The sequence below is a fragment of the Odocoileus virginianus genome, chromosome 7 (assembly GCF_023699985.2).
Source record: "Odocoileus virginianus isolate 20LAN1187 ecotype Illinois chromosome 7, Ovbor_1.2, whole genome shotgun sequence".
Taxonomy (NCBI): Eukaryota; Metazoa; Chordata; class Mammalia; order Artiodactyla; family Cervidae; genus Odocoileus; species Odocoileus virginianus.
Genome location: NC_069680.1, coordinates 58,567,381 through 58,587,303, shown reverse-complemented (window position 1 = coordinate 58,587,303; position 19,923 = coordinate 58,567,381). Strand labels below are relative to the sequence as shown.

Genomic DNA, 19,923 nt, shown 5'->3' with positions numbered 1-19,923 from the left:
GTGTATTCATTTAATGATTAAGTAAAGGATATAATGAGCTTCTCCAAGGATTGTCATGGGGATAGTGGGGTAGGAATGAAGTGTTGGATTATCAAGCCCCAGATGACATAGATAATAGGAAAAGACAGCTCATTCTTACTCAGTTTAATAGGGTGTTACATGGAGACGTAGGTCTGTTATTATCTAGGGTGCAACCACATGCAAGCCATTATATATTCATCTGTGTAATGATTATATATCAAAATACACAGATTGTCATAGTGGCTCCAACAATCCAAGTAGTGAGCTTTTTGCAATAATATACACCTGAGGAAATAAAGCCCTGAGTTAGGAAGATTGTCATAGGAATGAGCTGAAAGGGACAGATGATAAATATTAAGAATATTTAAATTATATGACTTAGACACTATAGGACTGAAACTTGACTGTGCATCAGAATCACTTGGAATTTGTTAAACAAATTGCTGGGTCTCACCTATACAGTTTCTGAACAAGTTGGTCTGGAATGGGGCCTGAAAATTTGCATTTATGACAGATTCCCCGGGTGATGCCAATGCTACTCATTAGGAAGCATGCTTTGGGAATCACTGCCATAAAGATCTGTAGACTCGTTCCCATCCTCACATTCCGTGTGTGCAGTGGAGAGTCAATGCTAGCATAAAAGAAATGAGCAAAGTGTTCTAATTAAATTAAATATTTTAATTAAATGTTTCCATTTAAATTTTTTTCTGTTTTTTTTTTTTTTTTTAGGCCAAGTGATGGTAGTAACAGTAATTCAACATGTAATATTGAAGTTACAAACTCGCTGGATATTGAAGAAAACATTTGGTCCCCTAGGTTTGGATTGAAGGGCAAAATAGATGTTACAGTTGGTGTGAAAATACATCGGGGATGTAAAACAAAATATAAGATAATGCCATTGGAACTTAAAACTGGCAAAGAATCAAATTCTATTGAACACCGTAGTCAGGTATAATAAGAAAATTGTCTGAATGTGTAATATGTTTAAATTTTTTTATATGTTTAAAAAGTAGTCTGCTTTATATATTTTGATTCAGTTCAGGTAATTTTTAATTTAACCCAGCATTTCCTATATGTAATTTACCACAGAGTTATTATTTTCATGTAACATCTACATAGGATACTCATTTAGGAAATAGCACTGTAAATTCATTCTTTCATTTTTGACCTTTAATCTGATTATACTGATTTTTATTTAAAATGAAATATAGAACTGTATCTTACCATTATGTTAAATTCAGTTTTTTTATTTTTTATTTATTTATTTATTTTTTTTTCAGTTTTTTTAAAATCATCTTCTCTTTGGTAAATATAACACTCTTCTATTGGCCTTCAAAATTGCCTGAAATATTATACTAATAATAGTGAGTTAACAAATCAAAATAATTAACAAAAAGTTCTGGTTTTTTTTTTCTAATTATTTCTGATCCCTCTGCCAACCTCCACACTGGCTGTCTATGGTATGTCCTAGACACTTTTAAGTAAGCAGATTGAAGCTTCCCTGGTGATCCAGTGTTTAATAAGACCCACACTTCCAATGTTGGGGCCTTAAGTTCTATACGTGTTTGGGAAGAGCCTACTGAATTGTATAATCAGGGATTAAAGAGATTTTTCTTTTATTAAATCTTTCTTGTTATTCTTACTTATGTACCAAATACCAAAGGTAGAAAAATTAGATTTCCCGTATTAGAAGACTCAAATATTTCACTTTAGTAAAACAGAAAAAGCTGAAATTATGAACAAAGACTTGGTTAGATTAAAGCCTTCTTGAGAAAGGAAATCATGCCAAGATACAAGAAAAGCTGTTTTTGAAGTCAAAGATTTGAAGAAATGTGTTCTATATATAATAGAGGCTGAAAGTTTTCACTTGTTTAAGGACATATTTGATTGAACTCACTTTTGAATGCTAACGGAAGAGAAATATAAAGACATTTCAGTGTCTAAAGTGGTCTAGATTCAAAGACCTTCTTTCTAAGGCCACTGCTCTAAATTAAAGTGCCTTCAAGGCAAGGAATATTATTGTATTTATTTTGTTCAGTTGGAACTTTTATCTTTGCAAGAAGAGAAGTTGCAGGAAGAACTTCTAAGAATACAGTTGTATTTGTTGTATTTTTAAAATGAGAAAATTGATTTGAACAAGGCTCAAACAAATATACTGGTTTGTATACTGCATATTCAGGGTGTAAAAACCAAGCAGACAGTCAGAGAATTATTGTAAATCATTGATATACATATAGGTATTGTGGGTGAGGAAAGATAAATTTCTCATCTTATGGGGTTTGACTTTCTCTACTTTGGTAATGCAGAAAAAGCTTATGTTATAGACTAACTTCATTTAAGGAGGATTTTTATTTTGTAAGTGGGATTATTTTCTAAATATTCATTTCTAAATTAGTAATTTGGCATTTGAAACATATTTTCTAAAGGAAAAATATTATATGGAGCTGTGATGTCTAAACCAGCTCACAAAAACCTATTTAACTTGTGATATAGTTGAATTAAACTTGTGATATAATTGAACTATAATATTGTTGTAAAATTTCCTTCCAGCTTCCTTTTATCTTTATATGAAGGGAATGTCATTCGGATATTTTTCCCTTTTAATAAATCCCAGAAGCAGAGTCCTTTTCCTCTGCCTCAGTTCCTGTGTAGGGAAAAACTTAACATAGAAAGACCATTAATTTGGATTGACTCTCTAGGTCCACAGCCCCAAGGCTCATAAACCTTGTCGTTTATGAGTTCATTTTAAGTTTTAAAAGTTTTATTTGGTTACCTGTGGTGTATCTTTGGACACCGATACCATATTCTTGGGCTTCCCTAGTGACTTGCATGGTAAAGAATTCACCTACTGGAAAGCTGGGTTTGAACCCTGGGTTGGGAGGATCCCCTGGGAGAGGGCATGACAAGCCACTCCAGTATTCTTGCCTGGAGAATCCCCTGGACAGAGGAGCTTGGTGGGCTATAGTCCATGGGGTCACAAAGTCCATGGTGGCCTATAGTCCATGGGGATACGACTGAGCGACTAAGCGCAGCACGTGCTGTATCAGGCAGCACAAGTAGAGTGCTTGTAAGAAGGCCTCCCAGAGCACGTTACATAGGTTTAGATGTTACTGCTAAGGTGTTTTCATGATCTAAAGGAATTACATCTAACTTGTCTTAGATGGTTTCTCTGAAGAGCACCACATAAGCCTAATGTACTTAATGCCACCTTCTGTTCTGGAAAAAGCAGTAAACTCTGTAGAGTTAGTCTCATTAGGTTATCACAGTTACTATGACATAAATAATATGCATTTTATAGTGTTTAATTCATTTATTTATTTTAAACAGGGAAAATAGTGTCTAACGACTGTTAACTTCAAAATATAAAATGTCTCTTGATTAATTTCTCTCTTACATTTATTGGAAACCTAAACATTTACTAAGAAAAATTCTAAACATTTATTTTTGTCTGTGTAAAGTGAGAAATATATACTACGTTTGTTTTGTGGAAATGAAATAATTGGCATTGAATTTATTGTATTACCTGTCCTGAATTCAGATCATATTATTTTCAAAGTGTTTTGATTTTAAAATTATAATATGTAGTCAGAATTCCCTGGTGGTCTAGGGGTTGGGACTCTGGTTTCACTGCCCAGGGCCTGAGTTTGATCCCTGATGGGGGAACTAGGATCCTATAGCCATGAGGTACAACCAAAAAAAAAAAAAAAATTATAATATATATTGACTGTAAAACATATATGGAAATATTGAAAATTAAAAATTTACTTGACAAAATGTACCATGTTTTCACAGCTTGTTCTGTATACACTGCTAAGCCAAGAGAGGAGGGCTGACCCAGAGGCTGGCCTGCTTCTCTACCTGAAGACTGGCCAGATGTACCCTGTGCCTGCCAAACATCTTGATAAAAGAGGTTAAGCTGTTTTCTCTCAATTTTACTTCTCAGGGTTTTGTTTGTTCATTGTTTTTTCCCTTCAGCTTTTGCTGACACACATTTATACCTGACAATCAGTTGTTCATTGTGCTTGCTAGGCCTAAAACATTTTGTAATTTGTAAGTTGTGGTACTTAAAAAAAAAAAGAATTTTGACAGTGTACTATATAATTGAAAACATTGTTAACTTTTTTATTATATACATTTTTTTGTGTCATATTTTAGATTCCACATATAAGTGATATCAGATGGTATTTGTCTTTCTGACTTACTTCACTTAGTATGATAATCTCTGGGTCCATTTTGCTGCAAATGGCATTATTTAATTCTTTTTTATGGCTGAGTAGTATTCTGTTGTTTATATGTATCACATCTTCTTTATCCATTCCTCTGTCAATGGACATTTAGTTTGGGATTAGCAGATGCAAACTGTTATGTATACGATGGATAAACAATAAGGTCCTCCTGAATAGCACAGGGAACTATATTCGATATCCTGTGATAAACCATAATAGAAAAGAGTATGAAAAAAATATATATATGTATAATTGAATCATTTTGCTGTAAAGTGGAAATTAGCACATTATTAATCAATTATCCCTTAATAAAATAAAAATTTTAAATCTTCCTATACAGAACTTTATTTTAAACTTCCTATCTTATATTTGAGACACTCTCAGTTCAGTTCAGTCGCTCAGTCGTGTCTGACTCTTTGCGACCGCATGAACCACAGCACACCAGGCCTCCCTGTCCATCACCAACTCCCAGAGTCCACCCAAACCCATGTCCATTGAGTCAGTGATGCCATCCAACCATCTTATTCTCTGTCGTCCCCTTCTCCTCCTGCCCTCAGTCTTTCCCAGCATTAGGGTCTTTTCCAATGAGTCAGCTCTTCGCATCAGGTGGCCAAAGACACCTAATGCAACAGTGGCATCTAATGAGACACTCTAGATAGCTGTATTTGTCCTTAGGTTGTTTAAAAACTTTAAAAACTTATCAAGTGAACCAAAATGGAAAGAAATATACCAAAATGTTAACAGTGGTTATTATTCTGGTGTAATGGGATACATGAATATTGCTCTTTCCTCTTTATGTTTTGAATCTGAACGTTTTACTTACATGTAATGGAAAAGACATATAATAAATTTTACTTAATTCTTAGAAAACACCCATCTGTTTCTCCCCCACAGAATTATTAAGACTAAGAAATCAGATGGCATTCTCTTTGTTTCACCGTATTAACAAATCTACTGGAGAGGAGAAGACAAAGCTTGCTCCTTTGCCACAAATAATTGAGGAACAACAAACCTGTAAATACTGTTCACAGATGGGCAACTGTGCTCTCTATAGCAGGTAAACACTGTCTTCCGAAAGTATTAATTCCAGTTAAGTAAACACTCAACTCAGAATGATTTAACATTTTTGGCTGGTCTGGCATTGGTGACTTCATTTTGGTTATTTAAAACGAAGGGAATAGGAAAGAGAAAAAAGCATAGTTAGTTCATATTATATAACAAGCCTATTTCTTTGGAGAAAAATAGAATGCTTTGAAAACTTTTTCCAAAAGTGGATATTTTAATCTTGCTGCATACAGTTTCTGGGGAAATGAAATAATTGTAGAACTTACAGAATATAGTTAAAGATGCAGTATAGGCATTGTGATTGTAACTTTTCTTAAATGATATTTCAAGAAATCTTCCATTTCTTAGTTGATGTTTTAATTTCAAACCTTTTGTAGTTCAAAACTGGGAAATTGGTTTTTCTAGACAGTTTGATATAATCCATTAGATCTGTCTTGTTTATACATGTCTGTTTTTCTACATATGGCAAGTTTATTAGCTGTCTCATGAGCAGTTATGTGTATTTATACCTTCATTGAGCTTCCCTGGTAGCTCAGATGGTAAAGAATCTGTCTGCAGTGCAGGAGACCCAGGTTTGAACTCTGGGTCAGGTAGATCCCCTGGAGAAGGGAATGGCTACTCACTCCAGTATTCTTACGTGGAGAATCCCATGGACAGAGGAACGTGGCAGGCTGCAAGTCCATGGGGTCACAAACAGCTGGACACAACGAAGTGACTAACACATATACATACTATCGTAGGTCAGTGAGAGTCTTGGAGGATGCAAGAAATTGGTTAGATGCAAATTCAGACTAGGAAACAAGATCGAATCAGAACCAAACTTCTAATTCAGCCTGAAAATTCATATAAAGGACTTTGTGTGTGTGTGTGTGTGTGTGTGTGATAAAGTTTTATTAAAGTATAAAGGAGATAGAGAAAGCTTCTGACACAGGCATCAGAAGCGGGCAGAAAGAGTACCCCCCTGTTAGTCTTCGGCTGGATGTTATATAGCCACTGCTACTGCTGCTGAGTCACTTCAGTCGTGTCCGACTCTGTGCAACCCCATAGACGGCAGCCTACCAGGCTCCACCATCCCTGGGATTCTCCAGGCAAGAACACTGGAGTGGGTTGCCATTTCCTTCTCCTATAAAGGACTTTTAAAAGTACAGTTGACCCTTAAACAGTGCTGGAGTTGGGGGCGCCAATCCTTTCTGCAGTCGAAAATCGGAGTATATCTCATAGTGGCCCTCCACATACAACTGGGTGGTGAGCTCAGGTTGAATACAAGGTTTGTCCGCATTCTTATCTGCATTCAGCCAATCTTGGATCATGTATTGCTATTTATTGTTGAAAAAAATCCACATGTAAGTAGACCCATAGAGTTCAATTCATGTTGTTCAAGAGTCAACTCTGTTGTATCAAAAGATCTCTTAATGGCGAAGATCATGAATTGGGAAATTGGGACTATAACACAGGCACATTTCTTTGAAACCTTGTTTTCTCTCCATGTTTTCTGTGCTATCCTATAGCATATTGCCCCTGAAATGACTTTTTAAAAAAAGTAGGTGCGGTGGTTATAAAGTATGATGATTGTCACATATGTGTACTTATTTTAGAAATATCTCATTTCATAGCCAGTGAATTGTTTTATATGCATCTCTGACTTGGAGCTTTATCTTTAGGGCGGTTGAACAACAGATGGAAGACAGTTCAGTCCCGACCAGCATGTGGCCCAAAATAAAAGAAGAAACTCAGCATCTCAAGCTTATACACTTAGAGTATTTTAGCCTTTGGTGTCTAATGTTAACCCTGGAGTCTCAATCAAAGGATAATAAAAGAAATTACCAACATATATGGTTAATGCCTGCTTCAGAAATGTAAGTGGTCCATTTAATACAGTAAAACTTTAGTAATTTGGATTAGCCAGTGGGATATTTGTAATTAATGACAAATACAGGTTATGTACCGTGTTAAAGGCATGAAATTTCATATATTCATGCCAACTCCAGATGGCTGTCAATGAATTTTTTTCTAAGGAGAGAAACATTGTTATTTTTAGTAGATTAAATATACCTCAAGAAATCTTATTCTAAAAATTATTGGTAAAGTTACATCCTTTTTCATCAATGAAAAGAGTATATAATTGGTGAATTTTAGCATATTGGCACAGTGGAAATTAATGAAGTTTTACTAAATATTTTAAATACTAGAGTATTTTTAAAGTTTTTTAGTAAGTTTTCATAGAGATTCAAATTCTCTAAAGCATGTCAGTATTGTATTTTGTGAGGTCTTTTTTTTTTTTTACAAGTTACTTGTAAAGTTATAATTTTGTGCATCTTTGCATAGTATTTTTCTTTATGTACTATTTAGTTGTTTTTAACCCATTTTTTTTCCTTTCATTTATTTTTATTAGTTGGAGGCTAATTACTTTACAATATTGTAGTGGTTTTTGCCATACATTGACATGACCCATTCTTTTCTTTCCAGAGTGAATCTTGATAATAATGTGACTTGAGACCTAAGAACGTTATTTCTTTAATGCTAGACTTTAACACAAGGTACCATCACAGGGAAGAAAGTTTAAGTCATTTTTAATAGACTACATAATACTTAAGTATTATGTATACATGCTGCTGCTGCTGCTGCTAGGTCGCTTCAGTCGCGTCCGACTCCGTGCGACCCCATAGACGGCAGCCCACCAGGCTCCTCTGTCCCTGGGATTCTCCAGGCAAGAACACTGGAGTGGGCTGCCATTTCCTTCTCCAGATATGTATACATAACACATGGTAAATATGTTAAATGTGTGTGCCTGCAGGCTTCTGAAATGTAGTATAATAGTAGTGCCTGAGAAACTGTAAATGCTTAATGCCAACTTCTGAGACCCAGTGGAATTGTCAATATGCTTGCCATTGTTTTAGTAACAATAATTATAAATTCTCTTGTAAATACTAAAGAAATATGTTACTGCTTCCTTCACTTCAGGTTCAGAGTTAAATTATTATGATTTGTCTTCTGTAGTGTTAACGTGTATCAGGATAGGAGGTGGGGGTGTCAGTCAAGAATCAACGTGCTGATAAGCATGTTGTTCAGAAATCCCACCTGTGGGTACAATGAGGGGGATTCTTCCCCCCTCACAAAAAGGGGAGAGCTCTCTAGCACCTGCTTAGAGACCTGGTGATGAGGTCTCAAAAAAACCTTTTGTTTTTTTTTGCCTTGCCATGTGGCTTGTGAAGTCTTAGTTCCCTAACCAAGGATCAAACCCATACTCACTGCAGTGGGAGTGTGAGTATTAACCACTGGACCACTAGGGGAGTCCCGAGAGATTATTATTTTTTAAATAAATATTTATTTATTTATTTGGCAGCACATGAGACCTTCCATCTTCATTGTGGCATGAGGAATCTTTCGTTGAGGCATGTGGGATCTAGTGCCCTGACCAGGGATCAAACCAAGGTCTCCTGCATTGGGAGCCTGAAGTCTTTGCCACTGCACCACCAGGGAAGTCCCCCGAGAGTATTTTAAAATTAATTTCTCTTTTTCTTTCTCTTTCATAGGGAGGAGAGTGGCAGCTGCATTGGGAGCCTGATTAGAACAGAACATGTAAAGACAGTTTGTGATGGACAGTATTTACATAATTTCCAGCGTAAAAATGGAGCCATACCCATCACAAATCTAATGGCAGGTGACAGAATTATTTTAAGTGGAGAAGACAGAACATCGTTTGCCTTGTCTAAGGGTTATGTGAAGGAGATTAACTCAACAACAGTAACCTGTTCATTAGACAGGTGATGAAATGTTCCCTCTTTGGGTGGGGAGGGTAAAGCTTTATTGATAAGTAAACATATACCATACAGTTCACACATTTAAAGTATACAATTCAGTGGTGCTTAGTATATTCACCAAGCTATGCAGTTAGCACCAAAATCCATTTTAGAGCATTTTCATTGCTCCTGGAATACTCCCTACACCCTGTAGTCACCCCCAGCCCCAGGCAACCACCAGTTCCCTTTCTATGTTTATAGATTTGCCTTTTCTGACCACTATGTGGTCTTTTGTGACTGGCTTTTTTTTATTTAACATACCGTTTCTGAGGTTCATTTTCATGTAGTAGCTTGTACCAGTGCTTCATGCCTTTAAAAAAAATTTTAGATAAAATTCTCATATCATAAAATTAACCATTAACCATTTTAAACATACAGTTCAGTGTGTGCGTGCTAAGTCACTTCAGTCATGTCCGACTCTTTGCAACCCTATGATGTAGCACGCCAGGCCCCTCTAACCATGATGATTCTCCAGGCAAGAATCCTGGGGTGGGTTGCCATGCCCTCCTCCAGGGGATCTTCCTAACCCAGGGATTGAACCTTAGTCTCTTACGTCTCCTACGTTGGCAGGCAGGTTCTTTACCACTAGTGCCACCTGGGAATCCTATATAGTTCATCGGCATTTAGCAGTTATCCAACTGCTGAAGTTTTGTTTAGTACATTGTGTTACATAGTAGTAATGTGGACATGTGTGTGTGGGTGTGTGCTTAGTTGCTAAGTTGTGTCTGACTCTTGTGACCCCAGGGACTGTAGCCCACCAGCCTCCTCTGTCCATGGGATTTTCCATGTAAGAATTTGGAGTACGTTGCCATTTCCTTCTCCAGGGTAGCTTCTCAGCCCAGGGACTGAACTCATGTCTCCTGCATGTCCTGCATTGGCAGGTAGATTCTTTACCACTGAGCCAGCCGGGAAGCCCAATATGGATGTAATCTTATCTAAAGAATTCTCACAACCACGTGTGCAGCAGGCGGGACAGATGTCCTGTGTTGACTGTAACACTTATATCTCCTCCTTAGCCCTCTGGGCGCTCACCATTTTGTTCATATTGCTTTTTTCCATTTATAGGTGTGATATAAAGTATAAATTAAAACAAAGTAAATTAATTTAAAGAAAAATATTAAGTAAATTGTAGAATAGTTGGTATGAAAATTTGTGGTTGAAGCTAGTATCCATGTTCTTTAATATCCATATTCCCCTCTTCCTGGACCCCCAGCCTTCCTTGCATTTACGTGCAGGCATGCGTCACCTTTCTCAGTGGATGGAGATCAGTAATTGGGATCTAGAGGGTAACTGCAGTGGAACTGTCCGTGCCTGCTCTCCAGTAATCAGTAATCCTGGTTAAGCAGTAACCAGCCCTAGCCCGGGTTTCATGATGTTGGAGTATAAGCCGTGATATTTCTGCTGTTTCTTAGGAGTCCTTTCAGTCAGTCCTGTGAGGTATTTATTTAGTACCTAACATATGTTAGATACTTTGCAAACTCTTGAAGAATTTGTAGTCTTGTGGGTAACAAATAAATATATATTTCAGTCTAATATGACAAGTGTTTGAATTAATGGGAAAACAGGAGAGGCATTTAACCCAGTTTTTGGTGGCTCGGGGAAGGCGAGTGAAACGGTCATTCTAGATCTTCATCCTGTGGGTGAATGTTAGCCCTCTGAAGCAGTGTGAGAGGAATATACCAGACAGAGGGGACGAGGTGTGGACAGGCCTGATGGTGTGAGGCAGGGTGTTCTGGAAAGTGTAGGTAGTAATTACTTTCTGGAATGTAAAAGATAAAGGAGTTATTGGAGAGGTCAGGTCATAGATGGGCTTATATACCATGTTAAGTGAACAGAAGAATGATAGTCAGATTTGCATTTTTTCTTGAATGCACTGCAGAGAATAGAGTTAATCAGTGGAGGCAAAACTGAAAGCAGAGACACCAGGCACCTGCTATAGTGGCCCAGGCTTGAGGTGATTGAGGGCAAGGTGGTTTTGACGGAGAAGGTGGAATGCCTTTGACAAGTATTTAGAAAGTGAAATTGTCTGACACTGAGGTCCTGATTGCATCTGCAGGGGGGAGAGGGAAGAATCAAGACAGTCATGTAGATGCAAGAGCCATTACCTGAGGTCAGGTCCACAGGAGGAGGATAAGGCTTCAGCAGGGATAAAGAGTTGTTCAGTTTTGCAGACTTTCACTGCCTGAGTTTTAACTCAGTGGAAAGATCTTGCTGCTTGCTGGACATTCAAAGCTGAAGCTTGGGTGAGAAACGGAGTAGGAGAGGAATGCGAAGTTAGGCCTGGTGATATAGATTTGGGATTCAGACTCAGGCGGAGGCAAGGGACCAGTGGGGAAATGACAGGAAAGAACAGTACAGAGGACCATGGAAAGGACCTCAGGAGCATCACAGGTCAGCCTGATAGAGAAGTGGGAGAAGCCTTGGGGAAAGGGACGCGTACTCCAGGCCTGAGGAGGCGGGGGCCACGTGCTCAGGATCCTGCTGGGGGTGGTGAGCCCAGGTGGAAGTTCAAGGAAGGCCAAGTGAGTTGTCAGCAGATGTAGGTTTTGGATTATTAACTGCCCCCACCCCCCCACCTTTTCAATTTATTTGTTTGGCTGCTCTAGGTCTTAGATGCAGCATGCAAGAGTTTTAGTTGTGGCATGTAGGATCTAGTTCTCCAACCAGGGATTGAACCTGAGCCCCTACAGTGGGAGCTGAGTCCCAGCCACTGGACCACCAGGGAAGTCCCTTAACTGCTTTGACTTCGGTGCCTTTTGCCTTCCCCTACTCTATTTGCTCCCCAATCCAGGATCCTATCCTGCCTTTGGGTCAGGTTGGCAAGTATGTATTAGGGGCTGGTAGCCATTTTCATAGTGATTCTGGCCCATTTACTTTTTATTTCTTTTTATTTTGGGTTGCACTGGGGTCTTCATTGCTGTGCATGGACTTTCTCTGGTTGCAGAGAGTGGGGGCTACTCCCTAGTTGCACTGTGTGGGCTTCTCATTGTGGCGGCTTCTTTTGTTTCGGAGCACAGGTTCTAGGTGCAAAGGCTTCAGTAGTTGCAGCGATCGGGCTCAGTAGTTGCAGCTCCCAGGCTCTACAGGTGAACTTAGAGCACAGTCTCTGTAGTTCTGCAGCATGTGGAATCTTCCTGGACCAGGGATCAAACCCATGTCCCTTGCACTGGCAGGAAGATTCTTATCTGCTGAATCATCAGACAGCAACACATTTCTTATACCGACCCAATGACTATGTTAAATGAAAAATATTCGCATACATATGTTTTGCTGTTTCAGGAACTTGTCAGGACTCCCAGAATCAACTTTGTTCAGATTGGACCAGGAAGAAAAAAATTCTGATATAGATACCCCATTAGGAAATCTTTCTAAACTGATGGAAAATAATCATGCCAGGTTTGTAACAATAAATGAATCTGAATATTACTCCAGTTTCCTGAGGAATATTATTAAAAACTTTTTTTTTTTTTTTTTGCTTTTCAGCCAAAAACTTCGAGATTTAATCATTGACTTGCAGGAACCACAGTTTATATCCTACCTCAGTTCTGTTCTTCCACATGATGCAAAGGACACAGTTGCCTGCATTCTGAAAGGTATGTTATAATCAGCATGCCTGTGTCCATTAATTTTTCTTAAGTTCTATTTATAATTTAATCTATATTGGAGTCTAGTGTCTTAATTATTTATTATTTATTTAATAATTATTTATTATATATTTAATTATTAATAATTGCTTGATTATTTAATAATTCATTAAACTTCTAATTATGGTTTTTAGACAGCATCTCTTTGGAAGTAGTTTACATGTGACTTTTAATATCACCATGACATTTCCTTACTTTGAGAAGACTATTGAAGAAAAGACTAGAACAGAGGCTGCTTTTCTCATAAAGTAGTTAAGTTGCTCATTGAAAATTCAACACTCTTATTCCTATCATTTTTAAATTTAAATGTAGGTTTGAATAAGCCTCAGAGGCAAGCCATGAAAAAGGTACTTCTTTCAAAAGACTACACCCTCATCGTGGGTATGCCTGGAACAGGAAAAACAACTACAATATGTACTCTCGTAAGAATTACTACTCTTTTGCTTAGAAACTGGGTATTTTGCAAAAAAAAGAAAAAGAGACTCAGATGTATAGAACAGACTTGTGGACTCTGTGGGAGAAGGCGAGGGTGGGATGTTTCAAGAGAACAGCATCGAAACATGTATATCTAGGGTGAAACAGATCACCAGCCCAGGTTGGATGCATGAGACAAGTGCTCAGGCCTGGTGCACTGGGAAGACCCAGAGGGATGGGGTGGAGAGGGAGGTGGGAGGGGGGACCGGGATGGGGAATACATGTAAATCCATGGCTAATTCATTTCAATGTATGACAAAAACCACTGCAATGTTGTAAAATTAATTAGCCTCCAACTAATAAAAATAAATGGGAAAAAAAAAAAAAGAAACTGGGTATTTAAATCCATTTCTCTTCAGTTCAGAGAACGTGATACTGGATATCAAAAGGGCTGCATTTCAAATCAAAATGTCTTTGTATCAAACTAAGAATGACACGAGAAATAGAAAAGCTAAATACCAGTAGTTGTAATCATCTTGTATATTCCTTGCATTTAAGATTGTCTAAAATCTCTGTGTTTTCCTCTCTTTAAAAAATGACAAGTTGTACAGGGAGGTTTTATATAGATTCTTTTTTTTTTAAAGAATTATTTATATATTTGGCTGCACCAGAAGTTAGTTGTAGCCTTTGGGATCATTAGTTGTGGCATGTGGGATCTAGTTCTCTGACCAGGGACCGAACTCGGGCCGCTTGCATTGGGAGCACAGAATCTTAGCCACTGGACCGCAAGGGAAGTCCCTGATACAGATTCTTATTGAATTTTTTTTTTTTTCATGTCAGTAAATTTCTGAGCCGTCTTAGAATAATGATGATGATGGCACCACATATTTACTGATTGATACTTTATGCCAGGCACTAGTCAAAAGTTTATATGTACTCAATTTTGTCATGATATAAATAATATATTGGTAACATATCATTGATAACATGATAATAATGCCATGTTACTTTCATAAGACATTTTGGCTTTATAATTTTTTTTAAAGTTACTTTGGGGAATTCCTTGGCAGTCCATTGGTTAGGAGTCTATGCTTTCCCTGCCAAGGTCCCAGGTTCTATCCCTGGTGGGGGAACTAAGATCCCTTGAGCTGTGCAGTCAAAAAAATAATCAAAGGAAATAAAAAGTTACTTGGCTTGGCTCTTAGTTAAGTTTTCTAATTCTTTTCAAAAAATATAAATGTTAAAAATTATCAGGAGCTAAAAGTAATGCTCTTTTCCATTCTTTTGTTTATTAATAGGTAAGAATTCTCTATGCCTGTGGTTTTAGTGTTTTGTTGACCAGCTATACACACTCTGCTGTTGACAATATTCTTTTGAAGTTAGCAAAGTTTAAAATTGGATTTTTGCGCTTGGGCCAGATTCAGAAGGTACATCCCGATATCCAAAAATTTACAGAGGAGGAAATTTGCAGATCAAAGTCCATTAAATCTTTAGCTCTTCTAGAAGAACTCTACAATAGTCAAGTAAGTACAATTATTGTATAATCATAATGACAGTAATGTTTGCTGTCAGAATGAGGGGAGAAATGGCACTTTGAGAAATTCAATTGCATTGACTGAATTTGCAGATTCATTTATATAAACTGTAGGACCAGTTTATGAGTTTATAGTTTGCTCTTTGCTTCTGAACTGAAACAAGGTTTCTGGTCTATTTTTCAGGGCTCCCATCTTCTAGTTTAAATTGTCCTGGTAAAGGAAAACTCTGTTTCTTTCTACTCACACTTCTGACACTAACTACATAGAGTTAGTGCAGGCTCTACAGGTTAAGGGCTCAGTCCCATGAAACTGTCCCCTACTTCATTTCTGAATTGCAAGTTCAGATCTCCTATGCCCATCTTGGGGATTCCTGTGTCTTCCTCCTTGGGTTCCATAATTTGCTTGAATGATTCACAGAATGCAAGAAAGTCACCTTATTAGCATGAACTCAGGCATGGTTAAAAGGGGCTTATGAATCTGCCCTGTGGAACTCCTTGGAGATCTAGGAGGCTGAAGCTTTTATCCTACAAATAAGAAATGAGGCACCTAGAAAGGCTTTTGTTCCCAGGACGGCCCCGTAAAGTCCTGCTTGATTTCACATATCGTACATGATCTTTTGGGATTAGAATTTTTCACTTAGCCTAATGTTCCAAATGTCTGAAATCTGGGATATGTGAGGCAAAAAGAAAACCCAGGGAACAAACTACTGTGCTTTCCTCATGTCCCAAGGGGACATGTCCTCATGTCTCTAGCTGATTTACCTTTTTTCCACCTTTCAGAGGCTTTATAGTTTTATATATAATGTCCAGGGTTTTTAGTTGTACTTTTTGGGAGGGAAAAGTACTCCATCTTCCCAGAAGTGAAGTCTTAGTTCACATTAAAAAAAAAATTCTTTAACTTACTGCCTCTTGAAATGTTCAGATTTCTATTTTGATATATCCAAACTTGATGATTGTTACTGTGTCTGGAAAATTAACTTGATTTTTAAAAATTTATAGAAAAAAAGATAAAAAATTTTTGCGTGTTGTAAGTGTTTCTAAATTAAAAAACATTGGGGATTTCTGTTTGAGGGGACAAAGAGCTCTTTTTTGACCTTTTAATTTCAAACATGGGAAAAACAAGGTCTGTTTCTTGGACATATTAAATAACTGATCTATTTTTTTTCTTTGTGTTTAGCTTATAGTTGCAACAACATGTATGGGAATAAACCATCCCATATTTTCTCGTAAAACTTTTGATTTTTGTATAGTGGATGAAGCCTCTCAAATTAGCCAGCCTATTTGCCTAGGGCCACTTTTTTTTTCACGGAGATTTGTGTTGGTGGGGGACCATCAGCAGCTTCCTCCCCTGGTGCTAAACCGTGAAGCAAGGTAAGCAGACATTAAGGTTTCAATTTTAAACTAGTTACTTTTTACAGGATGATATCAGTAGACTAATAATCCTGAATTTGATTTGTTGACAGAGCTCTTGGCATGAGTGAAAGCTTATTCAAGAGGCTGGAGCAGAATAAGAATGCAGTTGTACAGTTAACTGTGCAATACAGAATGAACAGGTATTTGTAACAGTGTCAGCTGTGAGTGATTTTCATATTTGTGTTCATCACCAAACTAAAATATATTTTTGTAATTCCCTTAGTAAAATTATGTCCTTAAGTAATAAACTGACATACGAAGGAAAGCTGGAGTGTGGATCAGAAAAAGTGGCCAATGCAGTGATAAACCTACCTAACTTTAAAGATGTGAAGCTGGAACTGGAGTTTTATGCTGATTATTCAGAAAATCCTTGGCTGGTTGGAGCATTCGAGCCAAACAATCCTGTCTGTTTTCTTAATACACACAAGGTAAAACACACAGACACACACACACACACAAACTAACGTTTCCTTTGTTCTTCTCCGTTTGCCCTATTATTTAAATTGTTCAGTTTCAATAGCAATTGCTTCATTACAGCTTATCAGTTAAAACTATAGTGTGCTTCTTGTGCTTTCACACAAAAGAATCTTTTCTTTCTACAGATTCACTATCTTTGGGAGGAAGTTTATTCTGATGATTGATAGATGTCAAATTGTTTTGAAGTAGGAAAGCTAGAAAGTGAACACAACTGTATAATTACATTTCCTAGAAAAATAATTGGCACTGATACTGTCCAAAGTTTGGGTTTACAAATGGACAGAAGGTAAGATAAACTGATGTCCTTTTCAGGACCTTTTTTAAAAAAAAAAAAAAATAGACTTTATGTTCTAGAGCAGTTTTAGGCCCACAGCAAAACTGAGCTAAAAGTACAGAGATTTCCCATGTGTCTCCTACTCCCACATATGCACCCAGAGAACTCGTTACAAATTTATCATTAAACAAAAAATCTGCACAAGAACTTTAAATGACTTGATTCTTATTTCTAGGAACTAAGAATAAAGTTTTGACTCTGTGTTCCTACAGTTTGTTTTATATACTGCTTCTCATTATTGATTTGGAAATCTTTACATAAGTTCAACAAAAAATATAGTCATCAATTTGATCTATGCATATCATTCTTAATATAATTATATATTTTGTTATTAAGATGGGTGGAGTCAGCGGTTGTTAAAAATAGGGCCTTATCATTCATGTACCATGCTGGAATTTTCATTGTCTTGGACACTGCTCTAGTGTTTCAGAATGAAAAATCAACACTGAGGAGCAGGCAGGCTCTGGAAAATTTATTCAGATAAACTGATCTTATAAATGATTGCTTTTATATTTTTATGTAATTAAAATTTTTATTTCATTTTTTATTGAGGTATAGTTGATATGACTGCTTTTATAAACCACAACTCTAATCTGTTAAAAGTTATAATTATTAACCTCACCAGTGATTGTTCAGAGTCTTTATTTTTGCTACTCACATTTCCTGTCCCTTGGCATCAGAATTCCAAATAAGTTATATTAAAATTAATCAAGGTGATGTTGGGGTGATGTAGGAGCCAAATAGTTCTTTAAAATTTCTACTAGGGGTGGTAGAACCTAGGGAAGTTTATTGCTCTATTATTTGTATAAAAAGTAACAAGGAAATGGAAAGAACACAGATATTGGAGCCAGATCTAAGTTGAATCTTAGTGCCATGGTGTATTGTAAGGCTCAGGCAGGTTACTTAATCTCTTCTGGCCTTTGATGCCTATAAAATGGGGGATTACAAAGTAATGTATGTGAAGCTCAGTATATGGTCAGCTTTCGTAGAGATTTTAGTATGAACTTTATGTAGCATGTTTAAGATGGGTTTCCTTCTAAAAGTGACTAGTATAATTCATTTTTGTCAGTTCTTTTACATTCAACTTTAAGATGAAAGTATTTTTCATCTGTGTCCATATCTGGTAGTATTGTCTCTGTGACCACTTGTATACTGACAGTACTCTTTACTTCAGAGATTGTTTCTCAAGCAGGATGCATGTTTTTCTGTTTAGGTTCCAGCACCAGAACAAGTGGAAAAGGGAGGTGTCAGTAATATAATGGAAGCCAAACTTGTTGTTTTCCTGACCTCAGTTTTTATTAAGGTAACTTAGAATTGGATTTTGAGGGCAAATTAATATTAAGGTGCAGAGTAATAGAATGTTAGAATTCAAGGAACTTTAGATCTACTATTAACTTTTGTTGATTAAGATAAGAGGACTGAAGCCTGAATGTTTTTATTTTGAGAACATTTATCTAAGACAGTAATTACTGTATCTAATACAGTAATAGCATTTTGGGTTTCCACTTAGGATAACTTTCTATAACATCAGATAATTCTGATTGTGTTGATTTAGTGCAGAAGTCAGTATGATTGGAGATTGGAAACTTGAGTGAAAAGGGAGAGCAGAAAGTACAATTTATTTCTTTGTACTTTTTTGGTATAACATCATTGCTTTGGTGGCATACAAACCATTATATTGCCGTGAACTTCTAAAAATTCAGGGAGCTGTGTTCAAGGAAATTATTTCCTCTCAGGAAATGTAGATAGCCTTAGCGTAATTCAGTAATTTATTTCCTTCTTGTAGGAACATGTGTTATACATAGGAACATGTATTATAAACATCAGTTGTCACATTATGTAAACATTTTATTTAATAAATTTAGTAAAGCTTAAATAACAAAAGTCAGGATTTTTTTCATTTTAAATTATGTTCTTTTCTGTTTTTTGTGTGTGTGTTGTTTTTCTTTTCTGTTTAAAACAGGCTGGTTGTAAACCCTCTGATATTGGTATCATTGCACCATACAGGCAGCAGTTAAAGGTCATCAATGACTTATTGGCACATTCTTCTGTTGGGATGGTTGAAGTTAATACAGTTGACAGGTACCAAGGAAGAGACAAAAGTATCATTCTAGTATCTTTTGTTAGAAGCAATGAAGATGGAACTGTGAGTTAACTGTATTTTCTGCTTTGCTTTCTGATTTTTATTTTCTTTTGTTTGGGACATTATTTACCTCTCTTCTTTAAAATTATGTTAAAAAACCACATAACATAAAATTTGCCATCGTAACTATCTTTAAGTGTACAGTTCACAGGTATGAAGTATATTCACGGTGTGTGCAGCTGACCTCCAGAACTTTTTCATTTTGCAAAACAATTCTATATCCATGAATAACCACTCCCTTATTCCCTCTCTCTTTATTTTCTGTCAGCCACTTCTCTATCTCTGTGAATTTGACAGACTTTTATGGATTCGTGAATTTTCCACATAAGTGGAATCATACAGTATTTGTCCTTTTGTAGGTGGCTTATTTCACTTTTCATAATGTCTCAAGGTTCATCCATATTGTCGCATGTAACAGAATTTTCTTTTAAAGGCTGATTATTATTCCATTGCATGTATATACCATATCTTTTATCTCTTCATACATTAGTGGACATTTGGGTTGCTCCCATCTTTTGGTTATTATGTTTGGAGCATTTTAAACATATAAACTTTCCTAGCTTCCTTTCAAATTTGTAGATAATTCCAGGCTGTTTTTTGCATTTTTACCTCTCCTTGACTTATTTTTCTTGACTATGTGATACCTGCATATAGTTTTTAAAATACACAGAGTAAAAAGTCTCCCTTCTTCCCTGTTACTCTTCTACTCAATTCTTACCCTCACATGTTTGGTTTTTTTGGATTGTTTGTTTGTTTTTGCTAACCTTCTAGAATTTATTTAAGCATATGTAAGTGCATGAATCAGTATTCATGTTTCCCTCCTTTGTGCACAAAAGGTAATATATAGACTAT

The 19,923-nt window shown here is 36.7% G+C and overlaps 1 protein-coding gene across 6 annotated transcripts in view; it reads left to right on the top strand.

The window, feature by feature from the left end:
• The window catches only part of DNA2 (DNA replication helicase/nuclease 2), a 38,508-nt gene that overhangs the window by 16,564 nt on the left and 2,021 nt on the right, over positions 1-19,923 (top strand). For 4 of the 6 annotated variants that reach the window (XM_020869896.2, XM_070470735.1, XM_070470736.1 and 1 more), the window contains 14 exons: positions 751-970; positions 3,814-3,931; positions 5,142-5,304; positions 6,974-7,168; positions 8,846-9,076; positions 12,392-12,508; positions 12,596-12,705; positions 13,069-13,178; positions 14,469-14,693; positions 15,882-16,075; positions 16,168-16,257; positions 16,341-16,545; positions 18,142-18,231; positions 18,892-19,074. In XM_020869896.2, coding sequence (XP_020725555.2) covers positions 751-970; positions 3,814-3,931; positions 5,142-5,304; positions 6,974-7,168; positions 8,846-9,076; positions 12,392-12,508; positions 12,596-12,705; positions 13,069-13,178; positions 14,469-14,693; positions 15,882-16,075; positions 16,168-16,257; positions 16,341-16,545; positions 18,142-18,231; positions 18,892-19,074 — 2,251 coding nt within the window. Of the gene's footprint in view, positions 1-750; positions 971-3,813; positions 3,932-5,141; positions 5,305-6,973; positions 7,169-8,845; positions 9,077-12,391; positions 12,509-12,595; positions 12,706-13,068; positions 13,179-14,468; positions 14,694-15,881; positions 16,076-16,167; positions 16,258-16,340; positions 16,546-16,719; positions 16,881-18,141; positions 18,232-18,891; positions 19,075-19,923 lie in introns of those variants that run through there. The other 2 variants (XR_002309227.2, XM_020869898.2) reach the window with 2 other exon arrangements.